Here is a 25,234-nt window from a genome sequence, read left to right as displayed (position 1 = left end):
CTCCTTGTTGAGAGCTGCACCAGTTTATACTGCAAACCCATAACCATTACGGAAAAAGGAGCTTTTTAATTTAGGTTGAAGGTGAACTGTATAAGTATCCACTAAAACAACTGCTTTTTACTTTGTTGGGTAGCTGTTTCAACATTATGTGCTAGCAGTATAATACAGCAGAAATTAAGATCTATTCAACAGCAGTGATTTGTGAGCCTGGAAGATAATATATGGTCCTACCATTGTAATTAGCAGTATATTAGATTGGTCTGATACAAACTCTGTTTGTGATGCAGAGATGGCCGGGTGCTAGTAACAGGAGGAAAATCAAATCATCTTCACGTGTGGTGTCTGGAATCAAAACAGCTGTTGAGAATAATCCAGATGCCTACAAAAGTACGAGCTGTTCGCCATCTGGAATTCCTTCCTGATAATTTTGATGGTGGTTCTAATCAGGTCAGTTGTGTAGGAAGTTTAAGAACAAAATCACTTGGTTACTTAACTGAAATCACATACTTTCTGAGACTTGCTTTTCTTATTCTAGCTGTGGGAAGGTTACTACATTAAAGTTACTACTATATTTGCTGCTTCAATATTTTTTATTTCAGAATCTTGAATTCATTATTTTCTTTTCTATTTTGCATTAAGATTAATTTATAAAAGTTTTTTATTTCTAGGTTCTTGGAGTTCTAAGTCAAGATAATATTATGAGATTTATCAATATACAGACGTGCAAGATTCTGTTTGATATTGGGAGTCATGAGGAGGGAATCAGCGCAGTAACTATTAGCCCAAATGGACGGTATATTGCATCAGTAATGGAAAATGGTAGCCTCAACATATATAGTGTCCAGGCTTTAACGCAGGAAGTAAATAAGGTAGAGTTGTAAGTAAAGTAAATCACAACAACAGCACTGAAATACCAATGTAAGTCAATCTTGTCACCCCAAAAGATCAATACTGAAAAGACAATTTGTTACTGTGTCATTGCCTTATATACATGGTAGCTGTGTAATATAAGTTGTGAGATAAATAACATAGGGATTCTAGTCCTCCCTTTGTGGTTATTCCACTCTGTTAGGCAAACTGTTTTTAAAAAAATATTTAATCATTCTGTCGTCCAGTTTTTCTGTACTTCCCGCAGCAATTTAGTCTTTGCACATCTTTCTATCAGTTTGGCTTTGATCATACAGCTTTTTGTTCATTTCCTTCTTGGAAATACCATGCAACAGATATTTCCTTAACTGCAGACACAAATGAACATCGATGCTGTGTTTGTCAAGAACTATTCACAGTTTATTCATCGGGCCTTGGAAGTCATGATTATAAAACAGTTATATCTAGTCCCTTTTTTTTTTATATATATATATATATATATATATATATATATATATATATAAAAATTATAAAGACCAGCTTTTATTTGACTAAGAAAATAACTTCTGTTTGGAGACCTATGGGGAGACAAACATTTCTAAATCCAGAATGCTGTAGATCATAAATCCTCACACACTAAAAGTAAACATGTAAGGACTACTTCACGGGCTGGCAATAAAAAGGCAGCAGTTTACCATGGTTAGTCCCTGGCAGGCCACTGCTGCTATATTTACCTGCACCTCCACAGATACCAGTGATTACAACTCTTGTTGGCTGCAGATTGACCTTCCCAGCCAATGGGAGCTCTGGGAAGCAATGCGGACCGGGACACCACTTCCTGGAGCTCCCATTGGCTGGGAATGGCAATCCACTGTCAAAGGAATCTGGAATTGTTGGTACCTGCGGAGGTGCAGGTAAATATAGTGGTGGAGGCTCTCCAGGGACTAACCCTCATGGACTGGATCTGGCCCGTGAGCCTGGACTACTCTGTAATAAGGGACTTGAGTACAGGCCTTTAAGTCCGATGACCTGAGTTCCATTCTCAACTTAAATGCTTAGTTGGTGTAGGACCATTGGGCAGCTTATGTAGCCACTTTGTTACTCACTTTTCCACATATTTAACATGGAATTATTTCACACTGTACATGGGTCTGGTGAGACTGTTTGTATAGTACTCTGAAGTGCAAAGTAGTATAGTAACACTCAAGCATTCTCTGAAGTAATTTAAACATAGAACAATACATATATGTTGGTCAAACCACACTAGTATGCATCATTGTATATCTAATTCAAAAGATACATTATTTCTGGTTGAGTCAATGTTTGAAAATCAGAATTAAAATAGAACCTACATAAATTGCTTGTAACATATTCCATTAAGTGAATGAAAGTTAAACATGCGCTTATCACATCTGTCTGGGTTTTGGTTTATGCTGTGTGTGTCAAGTCATGTTTTATAACAAACATCTTTCAACATTGGTCATCAAGTGAAAGAGCACTCTGTATAATATGAATGGTGTTCTCATTATAAAATGTTGTAAAATGTTTTTTCTTACAGTACCATAGAATGTTAACTGTATCATTCTTCTTTCATGCCAGCCACCAGCACCCTTGGTTAAAGTAGTTGAAGATTTGTCGAAAGGCAAGTTGGGAGCGAGTAAACTTACAATGAGAGTAATGTCAGGAAGGTCAGAGAGGCCTTGGAAATCAAAAGGAACTAAAACTCAAACCAGAGTGCTAAAACCACAAGTGAACTCATCGCTTGAAAATAAAGAGGTAAGAGCAAATTGTAAATACTGTAAATGTTTCTCTTCTTTAATCTGCAGCATTTGATTTTCATTGTCAGAATGAAATGAACCGGTAAGGCTCACCTTTAATTGACGAGGCTTGCCAATTACCGTGAACTAGTGGGGGCTGCAGCAGCCCCCATCCTGGCATTCCAGCCTGGTCAAAGTAGCCCCTGACAGCAGTGGGCCTGGGCCTGGTGCACTGTGAGCTGGGGTGCTCCAGTTTGGCCTCTCCTGCCCACCCCATTTAATCAGTTAATTTAACATTTCACTGGTTAACTAATTCAATGGAATTTTACATCCCTACTCTCCATTGATAGTTTCCCTAGCAATTACTTTTCTATATCAAAATGTTTGCTAACTATTCAGTATCTGACTTACATGCTGTTTGCAACTTTTGCCTTCCTTACATATCTTTGTTTTAGAGCTTCCATACAGGCAGTCCCCGGGTTACGTACAAGATAGGGACTGTAGGTTTGTTCGTAAGTTGAATTTGTATGTAAGTCGGAACTGGTACATATTGTAGGGGAAACTCTAGCCAAACATTTCTCCAGAGCTCAGTTTTATTCTCCCACACCTCACTTCCCTCAGTCCTTTATTTTCAAGCTGAGGTGTCTGCTGAGAAAAGCCACTCTGCGTCTCTCTGGTCTGCTGGGGGGAAGCAGCTAGTGTGGGGTTGCCTCACCCCGTTTGTAAGTAGGGTTCCGATGTAAGTCGGATCCATGTAACCCGGGGACTGCCTGTATTCTAATTGTTAACTTTACTTCTAAACGGTTTCCAAAGGCTTTCACTTGGTTTAATGTTATCTATATATTTCATCACTGTTACTCTGATATCGCTGCTTATTTTCTTCATCCACCTACCTTGCCAGTTCTCAATTCTTGTTAAATTTCATGTGTAACTTTCTTACAATAATAATTACAGCAAAAGTATTTATTGCTGAATTTTATTTATATATACACTTATGATTATAGTATGACTTTATTGGCAATTTAATCATGTATTTTTGGTCATTTAAGGAGGTGGCTCTCAATCCCTTTCATGGGGGTATGCAAAACAAAGCAGACTCAAGTTTTACCTCACCTAAAAACTAGTTGCTTACAAAATCAAACATAAAAATAAAAAAGTCACAGCGCCCTGCTACTGACACATTGCTTGCATTCTCGTTTTTACCATATAATTATAAAATAAATCAATTGGTATATAAATATTATACTGACATATAGTATATAGAACAATATAAATAAGTCATTACATGATATTTTAGTCTGGACTGACTTTGCGAGAGCTTTTTATATAACTGCGTAGTTTTACTACAGGCTATCTAAATGAGTTGATGTCCCTGGAAATACCTCTGTGGATCCTCAGGGGTACACTTATCCTTAGTAGAGAACCATTGGTTTAGGACCTGATCCTATTCCAAATGAAATCAGTGGGAATCTTTTTCTGTCAAGTTTTGTAGGTATTGAATTAAACCTTTAGTTGCAAAATGGCTAGAATACTGTGGCAGATACTATTTTTGTTTCCATTATAGCTTCTCTCTTTCATTTGCTTGTAATTTTCTGGAAACATTTTATTGGCATGATTAAATTGCCAATAAAGGCTTTTTTTCAACCCTAAGTAATATTTTTGAAAGTCTGAGCAGAGCATGTTCTACCATTTTTTGTTGAACTTAAACAGATGTACTTCCCTATAGAGTCTGACTAGAGATTTTACACTCAGATATAAAAACCTACAAATTGATATTTGGTTTGAGTCCTAGGGAACCTTAAATCAACACCAAAAAGTCAAGATTAACAGAAATAGATTTGGTATTTATGAAGTATTATTACTTTAAAAATTTCCTGACACCTTGATCCAAAAATCTGAAACCATTTAAACTAGTAAGCTTCAAAGTCCCCTGTTTCATTGTGAGAGGTTTACTAATCTACAGAGAGGTCAAACACATGTAGGTAGGATCCATTTTCATTAGGTATGTTGTGAATTTTTGTTTATATTAACTTTATCATAGTGCCAAAAAATTGGGATAGGGCAGTCACTCAACGCATCCAAAATAATACATTACTTGCCAAAAGCTGCCTGGTGAATCAGTGGCAGAGCTGATATTAGAAGTAGGGGTTCTAACACCTACTCCTGGAATCTCACCATTATAAATTTAAAAAATAAAACTGTGTGTCCCCTATCAACCATGTCTACCAACTCTATGAATAAGAACTACAAATTATGGGGACAAAAACACTCTTTAAAATTACTGTTTTCCCTATATTTTAGAATGAGCTACCAGATGGATTAAACAAGAAACGTCTACAAGCCTTACTGAAAGGATTTGGAGAATATCCAGCAAAATACCGGTGGGTGTTGGTGTGCAAATTTAAAAATCTCCTTTGCTGTACTGATGTAACAAGGGGAATTTTCTTTGCTAAATTTATGTTTTATCTGCAGGATGTTTGTTTGGCGTGCCTTACTACAACTTCCTGAAAACCACTTAGCATTTAGTAGCCTAATAGACAAAGGTATCCATTCTGCATTTGTGCACCTAAAGGATGAATACCCCATGAAAAGTAGGAAACTCCTGAGAGTTTTACAAAGGTAAATTTATGTGACCGTTCACTGATGTTAACCCATTTTACTGGAACCATCTCTATGGAAGGTTGCTTTAAATTGCTAAATTAAGCTCAACATAAAGCAGTACCTCTTTTTATACCACAGTAGTTCTTATTTAGCAGTTTTCTGGTTGGTATGTTATATGGCTACAGATGCTTTCCTGTTTCAGCTACCAGAGAGTTAATTGTCCCCTATTCTTCCTGCTTGTATATAGAATGTCACAGTGTTTCTTGCTGTACTATAGTGCTTTTTAAAATACAAAACTTCATATGCCTTATCACGTTTTTGTGCTATGATAACCAAGAAGGCAGGGCTATCATATTCTAGGTGAAGCCAACATTTATTTGGTTAGTGGGATCTTCAGATAGGATGCAGGCATTTTCTGACTGTGTAACGTTTCATCTATAGATTTACCTATAAATATCACCAAAAGTGTTCCAGGCAAGTTTGGCTGATAATTCTGTACAAAAAAAAGTGTGAAAATAACAGATTCTTTATTAAACTTACATGAGCAAAAAAAAAAGTAAAATTAGGGATTTTCCTGTGCTAAACTAAACCTGTTTTGCTGTTTTGTGCCAGGATTTAATAAGAATTTTGATAGTACAGATTGAATCTCTTTCGTCTGGCACCCTTGAGACTTGACTGGTGCCAAACTAGAGAATTTTGTCAGACCATAGGAGGTCAATATTGTCTAGTGGCATTACCATCATTTCCGCTGCTTACTGGGCTCTTAGAAGACATTTTAGGGGTAAATTAAAACTAGATAACATCACGGAATACCGAGAGCCAGGACTGATGAGAGTAAATAAACTTTATGGGACCATGGGAAGCTTGGCCACAGCCTTGTTAAGTGGATATCCAGCTAAGTAAAATTATGCCAGACCATGGATGTTCCAGACCAGAGAGTGCTGGACTAGAGAAGTTCAACCTGTAGTGTAATATTGCTTTTCATGTGTTCTACAATTTCTAGGAACAGTAGAGCATATCTAGGAACTGACAAGCTAATTCTGCAATTCCCTAGTACTGCAAGTCTATTCTAGACCAATGCTATTTTAATGGATCTTGTAAAAAAAAAAAAAAAAAAAAAAGTTTGACACCAGTATTACTTTCTGCTATATAATTACTGTTTATATGTTATGGCAAACTACACATGATTCTTCTTCTGAACAGGTATTTTCTATGTACTTGTGTGCCTTCATATACAGGACCTTATCTGCTTTAGCTCACTGGTCTGCTATCTTTGGTGAGACCCCATATATTCCTCTGCTAGCGTTCCCATTTGTAAAATTATTCCAGAACAATCAGCTAATCTGCTTTGAAGTTGCTGCTACTGTAATAGGTAAGCAAGAATTTTTACCATATACTTAACTTATTTAGTTTCCCCCAAATTTGCCTTGCTTAAAACAGAATAGAGTGCATAGGTTCTCTTATAACTGCCGAGTTCGTGTTCTGTTTTAAAATGTATAAAAGGCATCATCCAGAAAGTATTATAAAATGCAGCTGTTGCAAAAGGACATAGTTATCAAACACAATTTAACTTGTAAACAGGCATCTTCATCAGTTTTTCTTATCAGTATCTTTAAAATCTAATCAGCAAAAGAATGTTTGTCCAATACAGTTTTGTTGTCATGTTAATCCTTGAATGCAGGCTTGAGATCTAGGGAGACAGTTGTCAAAAGAAAAACCTCTGTCTCCGTTTAAAGGTTTATTATACTAAGCTGGAGTGATCATTGATTAGGACTTACTAGCATTTAGTAGCTTGGCTTCCGAAGAAAAGTAGTAAATTTAAATATCTTGCACTGAAATTAGTCATTCCAGCTCCTGCAAAATGCAAACATTTGTTATTTTACAGAAGAACCCATTTTGCAAACACATAGTTTGATTGCAAAATAAGTATCCACCTGTGGTCCTAACAAGTTAAAATATTTTGATGCTCAGTGACCCAACCCTAAGAGCCCATTACAATTGGATTAACAGCATCTTTGAATAATATAAAATGGCCTTTTTGGATCAGAACAATGGTCCATCTTACCCAGTATCCTTAATTCTGAGAGTGACTAGTGCCAGATGTTGCAGAGGAAATTAACAGAACAAGTTATTTTGAGTGATCCATCCCCTGTCATCCAGTACGATCCTGGCAGTTGGAGGGTTAGGAACACGTGGAGCATGAGGTTGCATAGCTGACCATTTGGCTAAAAGCCAGGGCTCAACAAATTATGTAATCTACTCGCCTGTGGCAAGTAGATTACAAGCCTCAAAGCTGGCTCAGACCGGTCTGCGCACGTGCAGACCGCAGAACCGCGCAGCTGGCAAGCGGGGCTTGCTGCTGCTTGGCGATCCCTGCTACTAGCCATTGATTAGCCTGTCCTCCATGAATTTATCTAATTCTTTTTGGAACCCATTTCTAATTTTGGCTTTCACAACATTCCATAATGGCAAGTTCCACAGGTTGAACATGGGTTGTGTGAAGAAGTACATATATACATTGGAAAACAGATATATGTATAATGGAGAAATTAACAGATATTAAAATATTTGAGTCTGCAGATTATAGAATGTTGAATTTGTAAGTACTGTAATGTAAATATATACAAATCAAAGTGGAAGGCACATAATTTGAAAAGTAGGGTGACTTCCATAGTGTGCTATTCCTCGGTGTCAGAGTGATTAAGCGACAAGTGGTTTGTTTATTCCTTTTATAGTTAATTGGTGTCAACACTGGTTTGAATATTTTCCTAATCCTCCAGTCAATATCCTTAGTATGGTGGAGAATATCTTGGCACATCATGACAAGGAATTGCTTCAACATTTAATAAACTACAATGTAACTTCACAGGTAAAACTTCAACCTAGCTTCGTGGTTTATATATAACTCTTCATAAATGGCAGTGTTCAAATGCCTCATTTTAGTTTAAACCTTTATTTGCTCTTTAAATGAATTAAGAGTAAAATTTAGGAGTATAAATGTATAAGTAAAAGTTGTAGGAGTATAAAGAACATACCATTTGCCTGAATATATTATCATCTGGCATCCTGTTGCATTAAATCATATGTCTCCTTATACATGCGTTAGGAGGAATTATAGTTGCCCTTTTTTTGCAAGTGTCCGGATTCATAAATTTATCAGGGAAAATTATTGATCAATTTTTATATAATTTGTCTTGGTTTTTTAAAAATATACACAAATGAATATGTGACTGAATTCAGTAAACATAATTGAATGAATGCAGTAACATAATTCAAATATTAAATTAAAATGTACAGTTAATGAATATATTGATACTAAGAATAATTCTAATTTGAAAAATTATACATCTATTTGAGTAAATGATGAAAGGAAAAATGAGAGAAGTAAGACATGTGTAAACCATATCCAGTTCAACTGCATATGGTGAGGACCTCATCTTCATACCTTTTTGTCATAGTTTCAATGTGCACTATATTTACAAATAAATAAAATTTCAGCATCAGACAGGAAAGGTCCCTCTGCATATTCAGATTTGTCTTTCTTTGTAATTCTATGATAGGAACAGGGGAGCTCTACTAATGAATTATTTTATTCATTTTCCCAATTAATTTAGCTATATGCCTGGCCTCTTCTAGAAACATTATTCTCTGAGGTTCTAACAAGAGAAGAATGGCTGAAAGTGTTCGATAATATCTTTTCCAACCATCCTTCATACTTTCTCATGATGGTTGCTGCCTATATTATATGTTCCAGATCTCCTTTACTTCACTGTAATCAAACAGAGGACTTTGAGGTAAACATCTTACATAGTAAGTCAGACCTTTGCGACCTATATTAGGAAAGTTACAGCCGAATGTTAATTATGCTGTATCTGTTTAAGCAATGTTCTCTAGTATCCGATATATTCCCTATGGAATTAATACAATATTAATCAATTTTTTGCACTTGGATATATCGACAAAGAGGAGCATAAAGAAATTTAAGAGCTTGCAGAAACTTTTTGTGTGTGTTAATGCCAAGAAAAATGTTCTTGAATTATGAAAAATTCATTACCCATTAAACTATTCTTTATGTTTTCTGGTTCTCTTTCTGGAAAGAGAATTGAGATCTGTATGTAAGGACAATATAAAGTGGTTCTGGCATTTTGATGCCTCATTATTTTGCCTTCTAAAATGCAAGCATGGTGAGGCGGTCTTAGTTGACTTTCTTTCAACTAAAATGAAATTTTGTATTTCTGAAGTTATGGGGGGAATTGGAGTGAAGAAAAGCATGCCTTATGTGGAAAAATCTCCATTTGCAAATATTAAAGCCTAATTTTGCAAGTACCAGTGTGAATCATACAGTTGAGTTCAGTGGGGATCCTCATATGAATACAAGTATTCACATGTGTATTGCAGAATTGAGGCCAGTAATGCATTAGCAGAGTTGAAAACACTTATCCTTCTCTCACTCACTATGGCAAAAAGATATATACATAAGAAAGAAGGTAGACTAACATTGCTAGCCTTTAGAGTAAAGAAAGTAAAGCAGAGCAAGTTATTTTAGGATTTAGTGTTTTGGGTTAAGTCAATTAAGCCATTGGATATGTATTTATGTATTAACTAGAGGTGCCAAAATAATATTTTCTTTTAATCAACTTTTAGTATACAGAATAAATGAATATATTTGTCCTACCTATTCGGAAGGCATAGTGACGTGTTGAACTTTTTGTAGGATTTAATATGAAAACCTTTTTCTTCCAGTATTTTTTCCATCATCGGAACAACCTGGATATTAATGTTGTGATTAAAGAAGCCTATCATCTTATGGAAGCTACCCCAGCAGATATCCATCCCAAACGTATGCTTGATGACTTCATACCACTCACAAAGGGCCAGTACCCAGTATTTAATAAATACCCCAAGTTTATTGTGGATTATCAGACTCAGGAGCGAGAGAGGATCAGACAGGATGAAATAGAATACTTACGAGAGAGGTATTAATGGGAAAATAAAAGGAAACCTTAACATTTGGAGGAGGGCAGATATCTGTTGGATTTACTGGAAACTAGAGAAATAATAAAGGCTAGGCCAACTTTTTAAATGTACAAAACCAAACATCTTTGTCCTACCATACCTATTCTCCAAGGCAGGCACAGCCAGGTACCTCTGTGCACTGCCCACAGGTGCTCCTTTTACAGCTCCCATTGGCCGCATATCCTGGCCAATAGGAGCTGGAGAGCCAGCACTTGGGGTAGAGGGCAGTGCACTGATGCTCATGACCATTCCTACATTAAGGAACCAGAGGGACATGCTGGCTCCTTCCCAAGTGCCAGGCAGGGAGCCTAACAGCCCTATACTAACTGGACTTTTAATAGCCAATGAACAAAAACCAGACACCTGTATGCACTTGGAAAAGGACAGAATGTTTAGAGAAATAGAAGAAAGTGTATGTACACGTCACCTTTTGATATGTCTCTATTTGGCTTGTTGGATTTCTTAGTTAAATGGATTACTTGGCATTAATTGCTAAAGTAATGTTAAGCTTAAAAATCAGCCCATTAATTCTCTAGAAACACCTATAGCAAAGTTTTCAAACTTGAGTGCCTGAAGTGAGGCACCTAAATCCACCTTAAAATGGCAAAATAAAAATTATCTGACTTCCAGCGATGCTGGAAGTGGGAACTGTGGATATTCACTTCTGAAAATTAGGTCAGTTTTACTTAAGCATCTAAATAAGGCTTTTGGTTCCTAACTTCAGTAACCCAAGTGCGTGAATTTTTATTTTAGCAGATTTTTGTAGTTAAACTAATCTGAAATTCTCTTGTCAAAGAGAGCAGTTTCAAAATCTTGTTGAGCAGCTACATGTCTGCTATAGCCTGAGAAGTATTGGTACCTATTATGATATTTGATGCTTTTACCCATCTATGCAGCTGGATGCTATATAAGGCAATCCATGTAATCCTCTTGTCATAATTCTTATTTTCTGTTATAGGCTTCTTTTTGGTGCTATAGTCAATTTGCATTAGAAGACATGATCCAAACTACTTCATTACTGGGCAATTTGAGCATAGATATAGCTTTTTATCATAATCTTGTTTAATATTTTTTCAATATATGACTAACAGTTTTTACTATCTGAATACTTTCTTGACATCTATTTTACTTTCTATGGTAATATATACAATTTTTGTATGCAGACAATTAGTTCACGAAATAGAAGCTAAAGCAATACAGCGAAAAGTAGAAGATGAGGCATGGTATCGGAAGCAGGAACTGCTTCATAAGGCTGAAGAACAGAGGAGAAAAATTCTGCTGCAAGAAGAGGAAAAACTGACAGATCAAAGACAGAGGTAGTAGCGGTAGTATGAACCATGTGTACAGCACCTTGCTACTTAACCTTTTACCACAAGTAGAGACAAAGATGGCTACTATTTTGTTCAAATTGTAACGTGGGGAAGCAGCATGATCAAGTGGGTAGGGCATTAGACTGGGAATCAAGTAATCAGGACTGTGTTCCTGGCTTTGCCATTGACCTGAAGTGTGACCTTGGGCAAGTCATACATTTTTCCAGTCCCACTTTTCTCTTCCCCCAGATGGCTTACTGTCCCTGTCTCTTTAGACTGTCTTTCACTGTATGTTTGTGCAGGGGAGCTTTAAGTTCAATAGGTTCCTTTAGCTGTACTGTGATAAAAGCCCTTTATAATAATTTGTGGATATGCATCCTCATTTCCATTGGATTTATGTAGAAATAATCTTAGGGGTTATAAACTGTGAGAGAAACATGGGATCCCCAGAAGTTTTTTTTTTTTAAAGGAAACGGGGATTTTTTTTTTTAGACCCAGAAAACTTGCAGTTTTTTTTCTTTTATTGAGAGTTGTCGGTTAATGAAGTTAAGCAACTTTCCATATTTACTAATGAATGAGGAGCACAGATCTGGTGTACTATTTTTGTGAAATTCTCTCAACAAACTAAAGTGCTGCTTTTTTTTTTTTTTTAATTGACACCAATAATAATAAAAGAACTGATGGAAATTTTGTGGGAAAAGAGCAGTGTGTGCCACTCTTTGGATTAAAATTTGTCTTATAGCAGTGTAGTTTTTAATTCCAAAATAAAACTGTTATGTCAAGAGTGTTAGTGGGTTAAAGAGAGTAGTTTGTGACCTGTAACAGTTAATTATTATGAAACATCACACTTTTTAGTGTCAGTCTTCTACCTGTGGAGGCTTATTTGTTCTTATTTAATGTTTGCTTTGAAGACTAGCAGCTGTGAAAAGGGAATTGAAAGTAAAAGAGCTCCAGCTATTGGATGCTGCAAGAAGACGTTTCCTGAAACATCAGCAGGATCAGCGTCAAATGGAACTAAAACGTCTGGATGATGAAATTGCAAGAAAGGTTTGTTTTCCTCATCTAAGCAATGTTTCTTAAAAGTAACTAAGAAAAAAATCAGAACTCATGGGTAATTAATCCAATTATAGCATGTTTTATGAAACAAGTTGCATTTAGCCAAAGTTGGGCTATTGTATGGTTCATTGATATTTATATAATTCTCGCACCTGCTGCTGTTCACGGTTTATTTGCATTAGAAAAATTTCCTGAGAAAAGCCAGATTGATCCAAATGTTGGCATTGCTGAAAAACAAAGTGAGCTGCCTAGGTTTCTAAACCTACTAACTGAAATATTTTAAAATGTGTGTGTGCATTAAAAGGAAAGAGAAGATATCAAGGCCAAAACAACTTTTCCATTTTGTGGTTTTTACATGTATATTTCTTTCCTCTCTCTAGGTGTCCATGAGAGAGAGAGAAACAGCTGCTACTGTTCAAGATGTAGAAGTGCGGCAAATGGAACTTGAATCCCAAAGACAGCTTTTTGAACAGGTACACAGCAATGATTTACATACAATCTCTTGATTTTTTTTCTATTTTTTTATTAAATGTGTATACAGGAAAAAAAAACAGATTATACATAAACTTCTCAAATATATTAACCACTTGATACCTAACCTTAACTGTATTGAAATACTGAAATATAGATAAATTAAGTATTTGTATTACATAACTTATGAACAAACAACTTTTTTTTGTAATAAAAATCCAACCAGTTAAGTACTGAAATAAGATAAAGACTAAAAGCAATGTTCAGAGCAGGGTGATAGAGACTGGGAGGAAAGGAAGTGGGTAGAAAAGAAGAGAGGCAAAAGTGGTGATGAGCCCCATGCTTTTAACAGTATCATTCAGATACTTCCAAGAAAGCATCCCATGTTTCTGAGAATTTTTCTTGAGTATTTGATACAGTACACAGTTCTTTCTGTGATGGCCAAGTTTATGATGTCTATTCTCTGGCCTTCAAAAGCTGGTCTTTTAGTGCCACAAAAATGGAAATCCAATAATCTTTAGTTAATTGTAAATGCTCAGCTGAGCCAAAGAATGTTCAGATTTTTCAGCTTCCAATCAACATAGGAAAAATTTAACTATGCAATTGAATTTTTCTCAAAATATATTGGTATAGAAACATTTTCAGAGCATGTGGGTTGAGTTTACATCTGAATCACAGTGCAGCATTTTTCTGATTTAGCATGACCTGTTTTGAATAGTTGGAGTGGGGTCCAATACATTCTCTATGTGCTTTTTCTGCTGGATTAAACTTAAATGGAGGTCCAAGGGGCAGTTCAGAGCACTGGTTAAAATGTGTTTTCATTGGTTAACAAGGAATAAGTGGTGTAGCTCCTCCTTTCATTTCTTTTTCTTGTTTTTTTTTTAAAGTGACTCTGTCTTTAATTGAGATTTGCTGCCCAGGTGTGGATGTTGGCAATCTGGGTAATATGTGGAGAAATGGAGGCTGTTCAGTGGGTTATTGATGTTGCAGATATCAGGGCCAAACAGATTGGAGATGGCATGTTTAAGTTGGATATGTTGCCACTCCTTCTTAGTCTCTAGATTGAATCTTTCTTTTAATATTGTAAAAGGGAGGAAGTTGTTTTTTTTCATTTAATAGTCTGATGGTCAGAATTCCTTTTACTAATATAGTTTGGTCAAATGATGGAATTGCACACTATGCAGTTTCATGTTGCCCTAGATAGAGGCCTTGATATATGGGGAGGGGATGACCTTAAATTTAGTAGATCTAATATGCTATTGATTTCTGGTTGCCACAATGGTTGGTAATTTTTCTTAGGGATTTGGTAGTAATCACATTGGTAGTGCAGCACATTGGAAAGGGGTAAAAGAGCAATGAATTCTGTTTCCAGCTGGAGCCAGCCCAATGTTGTACACCACAAAGGAATGAACCACTGTGCTGCTTGACTAAAATTATCATCTGGTGGTAAAGTTCAAAACTGGGCAATCTAAAACCACCTGTTTTGACAGGGAGCTGTAATCTGTGTAGAAGATTCTGGGTCTGTTACCAATAACCCACATGAAGGACCTGAATATCATGCTGGTTTTGGTAAAAATAAAAGAGAGTAATATGGAATGCAGAATAAAAAGGATCCTGGGAAGTGAGAGAGAGAACCTTCTGTCTATTAAAACTGTTTAAGTGCATGAGTAATGGGATTAGATTAACTTTGAAAATATTTTTAATTTCTGTAAGGAACAGGTACAAAGATATCTGAGGTTTGTCTGTTGCAATCTAAATGTCCCTATAGGAGAGCCACTTCAACCAGATCCAATGAGATCTTCACTGTGTCTGATTTATTCCAATTTATCTGGCAGCGAGAGAATTTCCTAAAGTTATTTGTGGGTATAAGGTTGTTGCAGCTCTCACCCTGTCCATCAAGGCAGGAGACCATGACCCCTCACCACAATACTTCAGTTCGGGGGAAATTAAATCTCCTGTTAGTTGTCCCAGGCCTGCAGTCAGGCCAGAGAGTGATAAGTCTGTAGGTGCAAGGCTCTCACTTGGGGCAAGGCAGTAATCAAGTGGGCTCTAACCCACAATAAGGTAGAGCAGACAGGAATTTAATTCAAGATGGGGTGGCGTTCAGTTCAGTTCTGGCTGCCATGAGGCCGAGAGATGTGGAGTGAGTTTGACCTGGAGCTAGGGATGTAAGCGATGAGTCGAGTTGCATAGGCTTATTGGGTTGTCAAGTGACTACTTAACTACTCTCTTTTTTCCTGCCCCCCACTGCCTCTGTATCCGAGGCAGCAAGGGGGAAGCAGGAGCCAGTGCTGAAGGGAGCTTCGAGGGGGGCAGGGTGGAATGTAGCAGAGGCAGAGCCATAGCGGTCCTGGAGCTGCTGCAAGTGCTGGCTCATACCAGCCCAGGAAGCTAACCCCCTTGCAACTCTGCACTTTAAATGTAGCAAGAGCCATAACCATAGCGGCAGTAGCGAGCCCACCCCCCCTTATCAATTAATCGAGTAGTTGATAGAATTTCCATTAGCTAATTAACTGTTACTTAACATCCCTATCTGGAGCCCTCACTTATGGCAGGGTGGCAACCAGTTCAGTTCTGAGGAAAATTAACTCTCTGCTGGGAGTGTCAGCAAACCATCTGGAGCCCTAGTTCAGGCAGGGCCAGACCAGAGCAGGCCTCCTGGCCACAAAATGGGGGAAGCTACCACCCTTGCTGGTGGGGTGTCAGGGCGTAAGGAAGAACGCAGGCCAGCTTGGTTGTTACAAGTTGCACCTACACAGCTGGGTGAAGTACTGAGGAACAATTTGCCATCAGTAGAAATCAATCTGTCAAAGTAATGTTGTTCCTCTCTGCAACTCCTGTGTTAGTCTGCGATTCCCTGCTGTTAACTAAAGTGATTAGTGTAGGGATAGATTTTGTTCAGCCATGGCAGAACTAAAAAATGTTGAAGTGTCAATAGAACTATTAAGAAACCGTTTATAGAAAAGAAGCATTTTTTTTCAAAGTGTCTTCATTAGTATTGTTCATAAAGCAGTTACTGTTCTGTAATCCTGCAATGAAAATCAGAAAAGAACTTTATTGGGTTTTACTACTTAAAGATAGAAAGTCAATTTCACATAACAAATGGTTTCCTACCTATTAAAAATGCTGCTGTGAGCAGGAGCTTTAGAAAAATGCTAATTTAAGTTGCAGAGAACCAGCCAAACTTTCAAAAACCCAAGTGTGCCCATCCTGAACATGTTGCAAACTTGCATGCACAAAAGTGGACTTCTGAAAAATCTGACCACTTATTTCCAAATGTACCTTCACTTCACTTGTATGTGATTTAAAAAATATTTATTGCCATATGAAGTTTCAAAATCTATGCTGAACACAATGGCTATGTCTAGACTGCAAGCCTCTTTCGAAAGAGGCTCTTTCGAAAGATACTTTCGAAAGAGCCTCTTTCGAAAGAGAGCGTCTAGACTGCACGTTGAACTTTCAAAAAAGCGGCTTGCTTTTCGAAAGAAAGCATCCAGTGAGTCTGGATGCTCTCTTTCGAAGAAGCCCTATTTACATTCAAGAACGCCTTCTTTCGAAAGAGGAACTTTCGAAAGAAGGCGTTCTTCCTCGTAAATTGAGGTTTACCGCCATCGTAAGAAAAGCCGCGTTCTTTCGATTTAATTTCGAAAGAACGCGGCTGCAGTCTAGACGCAGGTGAGGTTTTTTTCGAAAAAAGGCTACTTTTTTCAAAAAAACCCTGAGTCTGGACACAGCCAATGAGGTTAACTGTCTTTAAGGGTTTACTTATTAAATATATAGTCAGCTCCGGTTGGGTACTGTGCCTATGCAACGCAAACTTGTCTAAACCTATTTATACTAAGTATCTGTAAAGTCAGCAGTTTGAAGAATTAGTCTTATAATGATCAGGGCCTTTCAGGATAAAGGGGTGGTGCTTATTTAGCTAATTGTACTGAGTCAGAATTTCATTTTAAGTTTGATTTCTAGCTGTGCCACTGATGCAGAGGGTGAAGGGGGTAGGGTGAAGGAAGCCCATACGCACGGGGAGCCGGCTTTTAAGCACGCTTCCAGTGTGTGCTGGCTCCATGGACCTGCCTGCCCCTCCCCACTTGCTGCCTCCTGTAGGAGGCAGCAAAGGGGGGTAGGCAGGAGTCAGTGTTGAGGGGAGCCAGCTTAAAAGCTAGTTCTCCCTGGTGCCGCCACCTCCTGGTCCCCACACTTCTTCCTCTGAGAAGCAGCAGCATGGGAGGTGAGGGCTGGGGAGGCTGCTGCGAAACTGCCTCTGTTTGCAGTGCTGGATGCACCATAGACAGAGACTGGTCCACAGCAGCAGCCCCTGTCTGCAGGGGATCCGAGCTCCCCGCAGATAGAAGCTCCCATTGAGCAGAAGCTAGTTCGTGACCTCTAACATGCCTACTATTCATGTACAAAATATTTACAGTGGGCCTGATTCACCATGGTAGTATTACAGTCCTGGTGACTTAGGCTCGCCATATTTTATTATGAAGTGGATTAAACTTTCTAGAGGAGGGGGATATCCTTGTTGACTACATGAACTCTCCTGCCCCTCCCCCCCAGCTGCCTCTCTATCAGAGGCAGCAAGTTGGGGGGGGGAAGTGGGAACAGGTGCCCGTGAGGAACTGGCTTTAAGCAGGCTTCCCATGAGTGCTGGATCTGCCTGCCACGTCCCCCCTTCCCCTTCCCGCTCCCCCCCCCCCCCCCCCCCCCCCACTGCTGCTTATGATAAAAACGGGGCAGGCTCCCTGTGCATGCTGCTTCTGCACAGGAGTTTTTAATGTGAAAAAGTCGTAATTACCTTTAATGTACAATAGTAGCCTATTAATTTTTATGCATAACTGTTTTTATAGCAACTTGTCAAAGATCAAGAGGCAGTGACACAGGAAGTGAAAGGAGAGATAGATGCCAGTCAAAGAAGGGCTGATCTTGAAGAACACTTAGTTCAGAGGTTAATAGAAATTGATCGGGATGAGGACCGCAAAGCTCAGGTGGTAAGAAAATGAATGTAACTTGTATAGTTGGAAGGAATGCCTCTTCCTTCACACAAGCATGAAACCCTTTGAAAAAGAATCTTAATTTTTTCCAGACAACTATACTTACCACACTTCGACCTTATACACAGAATCCCACTTTAAGTACTGTTCAGGCAGCAGGAGTATATTGAGGTCTTGCTAGGCATAGCTTGAATGAAAGCCTTTCTTTGTCTTCCTAAAGATTACAAGAAATAGCATGATCCTTCTGATACATGCTACTGCTTTCCAGTTGATTTTTCTGTCAGTAATGTTGGATCTCATGGCCACAAACATCGAGCTTTTGGTTCTTTGCAGTCGCAAATGATACCATCCAAAGAATTGGTGGAGATCAGCAGACAATTTAACTATAGGGAATACTCAATAGATGCATCCAGCTTGTCATTAGGAGCTTGGCTTCCCAAGCTCAGCACAATTGGAACATTGTTGAAGCTTAACCTATTGTCCCAGTGCTTAACCACCGTCTCCAGAGTTTGTCCAGAAATAATCATATAAGTCTGGGTTTTTTTTAATGTGCCTTCAGTTTTGTGGCTGCAGTTGACTTTGAGTAAAAATGCTTGTATTAAAGCATCTGACTTAATTGTACTTGCTAAATATCTAAATATTAGTAAAATGGCACCCATAAAATATTAGCGGTTCAATTGAGGCTTCCTTAAAATGTGCCCGTGTGTATATGAGAATATAACAGAGGTAAGAGATAAGCAAAGGGAAAGACTCGTAAAGAAACAATGTGCTGTAGTGTATAAAGAGGGCCTCTACTACATTGATAATCCTCTGGAACCTATTGCTGATAAAGACCGTTAACAATGGCAGTGGAATAAATTTTAAATTTGAATGGAGAAGGTTATTTATCCATAATAGGATAATGTGCTAAAGTTCAATTAAGTGCATTTGGCTTTTCACTTTTATTTAGCTGGCTGAAGAAAGTTTAGCAAAAGCTGATCAGAAGTGCATTGACACAGACTGGAGAATTCAAGCCTTGTATAAACAAAGATGTGATGATCTAGACCGTGAAGCACATTATGAAGAGATAGCTAAACTTCTTCATGACAACAGAGAAAAAGAAGCTGAGTTACTGAAAGCAATGAAGGCAGAGGAGGATAAAAGGGTAAGCATGCCTTTGCATTTTTGAGGAGACAACATGCAGAGAGATGCAAGGAATGGGAGGGAAGCAGTACTGTGGGAGCCAGCTCCCAATGCATACTGGCTCCCACATGCTTCCCCCTTCCTCTCCTTCCTCCCTCTCCCCCTGCCCCCTGCCCCTCCCGTGCTGTGTATAACCATGAGGGTTAACTGAGCCCAGGCCTATCTCTTATCTCAATGTAGCTGCTTCAGGAAGATCTTGGTTGGGCATCAGCAAAAGCTTTTCTCAAAAGCAGAAAACATTAACTAAGTGTCTTATGGCAAATTTCTGTGTTTAAATTAATGACTGTATGTAATTTTAAATCATTCCAATGGCTTTCTCTGAGGCTTGCTTTTTGCACCTTGCACTTTTATTGAAAATGTCTATTATACAGTGGGAAGAACTTACAGAGAAAAGAGCTCACCTGGAATCAGAGCAGCTAGCCGCTACTGCTTTAGATGCCCAGCGGAAGCAGTTCTTAGAAGATGAAATGAACGATGCAATAGAATTGTCTGAAAAGCTACAATGTGAAGATGGCTATTTTGGTGAGCATGCAATATAGTACTTCCATCTACAGTGTACATGGCATGGATAATACACTAACTTGTCTATGTTAATATTTTAGCCAGTACCGTAAAAATGTAGAACTGGAAGGGGCTTCAATAGATCATCTAGTTCAATCCCCTATATTGAGACAGGGCTAAGTATTATCCAAATTCTAGCCCGTACATGACAGGGATTCAATACAATCAAATTAGGAACGACTAAGGATCTAAACTGGTTAACTCACTACAGTTTGGACCTCCCTGGTCTAGCTCCCTCAGGACCTGAATGGTCCTGAAGGAGGGATTTTTGCCAGATCAGGGAAGGTCATTTCTGCCCCCCCTGCATCTGGCCCTCCAGCCCAGCGCAACTCCTGGCCTGGCCTCCCTGCTGGCTCCCCACATGGGAGCACCCCTGCTACCCTGCCACCACAGCCCATGGTCCTGCCGCTGGAGCTCTCAGCTTTACTGTGGTCCCACCACCTGGATTTCCCTCCCCCACAGCAGGCTGTGGCCAATTCACTGAGGTTCACGACCCTACCAGGGCAGCACCTCCCTGCTGCTGGGGCTTCTGGCTCTGCCAGCCCTGCTGCAGCAGCCCCGCGGTCCCACCGCCAGGGCTCCTGGCCCCACCAAAGCAGACCGCTGCCCTGCCAGAGCCCACTTGCGTTCCAGCCGCCCTCCCACTGGCTCAGCTGGACTCCTGCGGCAGGGCTTTCAGCCGCTGGTCTCCAGGCGGCCAGCCTGACTGGATTCCCAGCCCCCTCAGGGTTCCTGCCTCTGGCCCTCCATCGGGTCTCTTTGGTCCAGCAACATCCGTGGTTCTACTCGACCACGGATGTTGCTGGACCAGGGAGTCCTGGTTGAGAGAGGTTCAACCAGTACTAACGTAATGTACCTTCTCTTGATATTCACATCTCCACATCAGCTGCTGTGAATAAGCCACATCCATCCTGACTTGATTAGCCTCATTAACACTGGTTCTACACTTGACAAGTAACTTCTTTTTTTTGTTATTCACATATACCCCGCCTCTGTAATTTCCACTCCAGTTCATCTGATGAAGTGGGCTTTACCCACAAAAGATTATGCCCTAATAAATCTGTTAGTGTATGTGTACACTACAGGACAAAATCGAATTAAGATACGCAACTTCAGATATGTTAATTGCATAGCTGAAGTTGAAGTACCTTAGTTAGGCTTTTGGTGCTTTCTATACTGCAGGAAGTCAAAGGGAGAACACTTTCCCTTCGACTTCGCTTACTCCTTGTGAAAGCCAGACTACTGGCATCAATCTGAGTTTGAATTAGCTGTCGTAACTAGACCCGCTAATTCAAACCCTGGAAGATCAACAGTGACTGCTCCCATTGTTCTCTGTAGCATGCCATGCTTTCTAGTACAGGTTGAACCTCTGTTAACCGGGACTCCTTGGTTCGGCAGGACCATAGATGTTCCAGGACCAGAGAGTCCCTGTGGAAGACTGGCGGCTGGGCTTTCCCCGCAGCTGGGTTGCCTGGTGCGCCACAGCTGAGCAGTTAGGTACAACCCAGCAGGGCTGCCTGGTGGGGCCAGGAGCCCGGCATAACACCGCAGGGCCAGGAGCCCAGTGTACAGGGAGCTGAGATGCCTGGCTTAGCAGGGAAAGGAGGGGACTAGCAGGGCAGTGGGGCTGGCAAGGCTGGAGAGGGGGCAGCAAGGAGGTTGGGTAGAGGGGTTGGTAGCAGGGGCCCAGAAATGACCTCTCCTGGTCTGGCAAAATCCCTCATCCGGGCCCGGTCAGGTCCCAAAAGTGCCAGACCAGGGAGGTCCAACCTGTAGTATGCTATGTTCCACTCCAAGATTCTCGCTGCACTGTTCCAGGGTTCACAAGGGATCTTACTGTGTGGCAAGCTGTAGAGTCATACCCTGCCTTGCCAAGCAGTAACTTGCAGTGTAAATAAGTCCTAAGTAGATGTTCTCTTTTTGCTTCTTGAAAGATGTTTCACCTCAAGTTTTGAAAGTGTGGCTTTTAATAAACACTAGCAGTTGACAAAGAAACCCTCTCTTCATTTCCCGCAGAAAGATTGCGTGATTTAAAGACCGGGTGTGTACAGCAAGATTTAAAATTCCAGCAGGTGCGTGAGGAAGCTCAACCCAAGTCAGGATATGTCTGTCTAAATGACTTCTCTACAACAGAGTCCTCAGCAAACTGTAAGTTGCTAAACTTTGGAACAGATTTTCCTCTCGTAATTTTGGAAGCATTACCTGAGCACCAAGGTGGGTGAATTAGTCTTCAGTAAATATGCAGATTTATTTTTAATTGGTTTCACACATGAAAAATCCTTTAAAAAATGGTGATTGTGAAGGCAACTTGTCTCTGATTATGTTGTTAGACCTAACTATATCTCCATCTCATATTTCTATGGGATTGGCAGCAGTATCTATGGCTTAAGCACCTTTACATAGTTTTCTGTGACTTTGAGGAGTGGAGAAAATAAAGAATTATTTGTCATTCAAATCATTTTAGAGATCATTTGTTGCAGCCAATAACTGGTCTCTAATTTATTCTGGGCTGCCTCTGCTTCTACAGCTAGTGAAAACATTTAACAACAGCTATTCTTTAATTGGACAGCTTATTGGAGAAGTCTCCTGACACTACAGGAAACCTTAATACCTTTGAAACTTTGATAGAGCTTTTCCATTTGCCACAAGCTGTCGTATGGTTTGATTTATTTTAGATCCAAGAGAAACCAGGACACTCCAGGGAGACTTAACCACTTTCTTATTTATTGCCAGCTTTAAGTGGTTAATATAGTTGTTTGTTTTTTAAGGTTTGTAAAATGTAATTACTATACAATTTAAACCTTAAAGACTATAAATTCTAAAGCAATTAATACAGCGAAAAGCAATGCAAAAGCAATTAATAGAAGATTATTATAATACAATAATGAAGCCTAGTTCACTTACAATTCACCCATATGCTACCTACAGTACCAGGCAGGAAGTCATGGTCCCTTTGATTCCCACCCATTGGGACACTATGCACTGGGGTCGCCAGTGTGAAGGGTCTAGTTACTTCTAGTTACAACTAGCAAGACCTGTGGGTCAATCCTGCTTACGCACGCCTATTGATTCTTCTTACTAAGCCCATTTTATAGCAATGCAACACTTGGTTGTTCTAATATTTACCAATTGATTACATATTGTGTAAGATACCTAAAATGCCCAATGTCTCTATTTGGGGTACATCCTGCTACTCAGGATGTTGTAAAAAATACGTGCATAATTAACAGTTTTATGGTTGCATCTGTAATTTTTGCTTATCAGAAACAAGTACCAGTACAAGGTTGCTTGTCATGTGTTCTTGTCGTGATCTCACTGTACCGCTTAATCTGCATTACTATGCAAAACATTTCCACCTCTCAAGGCTTCCCCGACCTTGCCTGCATGCTTATGTGCACCAGACTTCAGAGAGGCCTAGTTTTTGCATGTTAGAGATCCTCACTGTGGTCAAGGCAGACATCACCATTCATTGTCAAGGCAGTACCATCCAGGCTCCCCTACAAAAGTACACTACGGTAATGATACATTTTGCAAAAAATGTTTTAAAAAAAAACCTAAGAAATAGGAGTTCCTCTCCACTTGCAGTATTTGGATCTCTCTCCTGAGTAATCAAGGGACTAATGAAGAATTAAAAGTGAGATGATTATCTTGTTCTATATTAAAGACACAGCCCTGCAGTATTATTCTACAACAAGAAATAACTTTGTACCAGTTTAGTCATAAAAAGCTGAATCCCAATTCAGGAGGTCATACTAGACGATCACAATGGTCCCTTCTGACATTAAAGTCTATGAGTTTTGAGTCCTTTTAACGGTTTGCAATAGTTGTAATATTAATTCTGGGCGTTTTTCATTTCTAGTTTCTTTAGATAGAAGACGAGAAGACCTGGAATGCAAAGAACGGGAATTAATGGCAGAAGTCAGAGAGCTCAGGCAAAAGCTTACTTCACAGGCCCGAGCTACCTATCCCTTACCTCATTTTCCAGACACAAAGTGGGCCACTTAAGAAAACACACTTTATACTTTAGCTGTATCATATTAATCACTGAGATTCTCAATAGCAATGTTGTGATCAAAGAGACTGGTTTTAGATTATTTATTATGAATGATTTTGGAAATATTTTTTATATAAAAATAAAATACTAACTAGAAATGTTATAGTTGCACACTTCTGATATGTCCATTATGACACTTCATTCTTGATTATTATTTTTTTTAAATAAACACACTTTCTTTATTGCTGAACTACTGAATAATCTGTATTTGAGTATATGGCATATTATGATTACTCTGATTCCCTAAAAAAATCAAAGCACAGTTAAAATGATTTATTTGTCTGTAGTGTCTAATAGGTGTCTCTTTTTGTGGTCATGTTACCTGGTACAGTGGAATTCAATATTAAGAAAAGCTGTGAAAGCCAAAAGTATAACTGAGTTAAAAAAGGAATAAGGTAAATTCATGAAGAATAGGTCTATCCATGTCGATCAGCCAAGAAAGTCAGGGATGCAACCACTGCTTGACCTCCCTCCTCACCTCATTTGATGTATGCAAAATTAACCAGGAACTTAGTAGGAAGGCCCAAGCAGCTAATTTTTTTTCGTGTCAAGGGCCTTTATTAATTTTGGAAGCAGCTTTCTATTCTGTGTTTCTGGAGGTAGCATGGGGCCTAGTGGTTCACAGGAGCGATGTTAAATATTGGTTAATTGAATAGTCGAGTAACCTCATGAAATTTTATCGCTTAGTCGACTATTCTATAGTCCCCGAGACCAGCAGCCACTGTATCAGAGGCAGCAGCATGGGGTGCCAGGTGGGAGCTGGTCCGCGAGGGGAGCCAGTTTAAAATCCAGCTCCTCTCACGGACTGTCTGCCTGTTGCCCTGTGCTGCTGCTTCTGAGAAAGAGGCGGCAGTGCAGGGTGGCAGCAGCCCCTGTCTAGGGTGGTCTGAGCTGCTGAACCCAGCGCAAGCCACAACTGAGCTGGGCTGCCTGACCACCTGGCTCTTAGTACACTTTAAATGCAGAGCTGAAACGGGTAGTCCCAGACCCAGCGTGAGCCAGAACTGAGCCAGGCTACCTGCCCACCCAGCTCCTAATACGCTTTAAATGCAGTGTCACAGCAGGGGTAGGTCCCGGACCTCTCGCAAGCCAGGACGGAGTCAGGCTGCTGACCAGCCTGCTAAAAAATGTTGTGGCAGGGAGAGAGAGGAGCGGGAAATGTGTATCGTCTATAGCAGCATTTCCCAAACTATGGGGAAAAAATACCAGGCCTCAGCATAGCTGCTGGGAGGGGAGCAGAGCCAGGCAGGCTGGTAGGAGGTGTGGGGGGAAACTGGCTGCTGGGAAGCAGGGTTGGTGGCAGCAGGTCTGTTCCGTGGAGATCAGGGCAGGCGGGCGGCCAGCGGAAGCAGGTTTAGGGGTAACAGG

At 39.6% G+C, this 25,234-nt stretch overlaps 1 protein-coding gene across 2 annotated transcripts in view; it reads left to right on the top strand.

The window, feature by feature from the left end:
* The window catches only part of TBC1D31 (TBC1 domain family member 31), a 38,900-nt gene extending 14,874 nt beyond the window's left edge, over positions 1-24,026 (top strand). For both annotated transcript variants that reach the window (XM_006137496.5, XM_089776177.1), the window contains exons 6-22: positions 288-447; positions 669-869; positions 2,467-2,643; positions 4,926-5,005; positions 5,097-5,243; positions 6,464-6,597; positions 7,961-8,094; positions 8,840-9,019; positions 9,969-10,201; positions 11,405-11,557; positions 12,463-12,598; positions 12,988-13,080; positions 17,926-18,066; positions 19,019-19,213; positions 19,623-19,773; positions 21,829-21,960; positions 23,672-24,026. In XM_006137496.5, coding sequence (XP_006137558.3) covers positions 288-447; positions 669-869; positions 2,467-2,643; positions 4,926-5,005; positions 5,097-5,243; positions 6,464-6,597; positions 7,961-8,094; positions 8,840-9,019; positions 9,969-10,201; positions 11,405-11,557; positions 12,463-12,598; positions 12,988-13,080; positions 17,926-18,066; positions 19,019-19,213; positions 19,623-19,773; positions 21,829-21,960; positions 23,672-23,817 — 2,593 coding nt within the window. In that variant the 3' untranslated portion in view covers positions 23,818-24,026. The remainder of the gene's footprint in view (positions 1-287; positions 448-668; positions 870-2,466; positions 2,644-4,925; positions 5,006-5,096; positions 5,244-6,463; positions 6,598-7,960; positions 8,095-8,839; positions 9,020-9,968; positions 10,202-11,404; positions 11,558-12,462; positions 12,599-12,987; positions 13,081-17,925; positions 18,067-19,018; positions 19,214-19,622; positions 19,774-21,828; positions 21,961-23,671) is intronic.
* Positions 24,027-25,234: the final 1,208 nt, after the last annotated feature.

This window comes from Pelodiscus sinensis, chromosome 2, assembly GCF_052426305.1.
Source record: "Pelodiscus sinensis isolate ZL-2025 chromosome 2, ASM5242630v1, whole genome shotgun sequence".
NCBI classification, from domain to species: domain Eukaryota; kingdom Metazoa; phylum Chordata; order Testudines; family Trionychidae; genus Pelodiscus; species Pelodiscus sinensis.
This window is presented reverse-complemented; position numbering and strand designations above follow the sequence as displayed.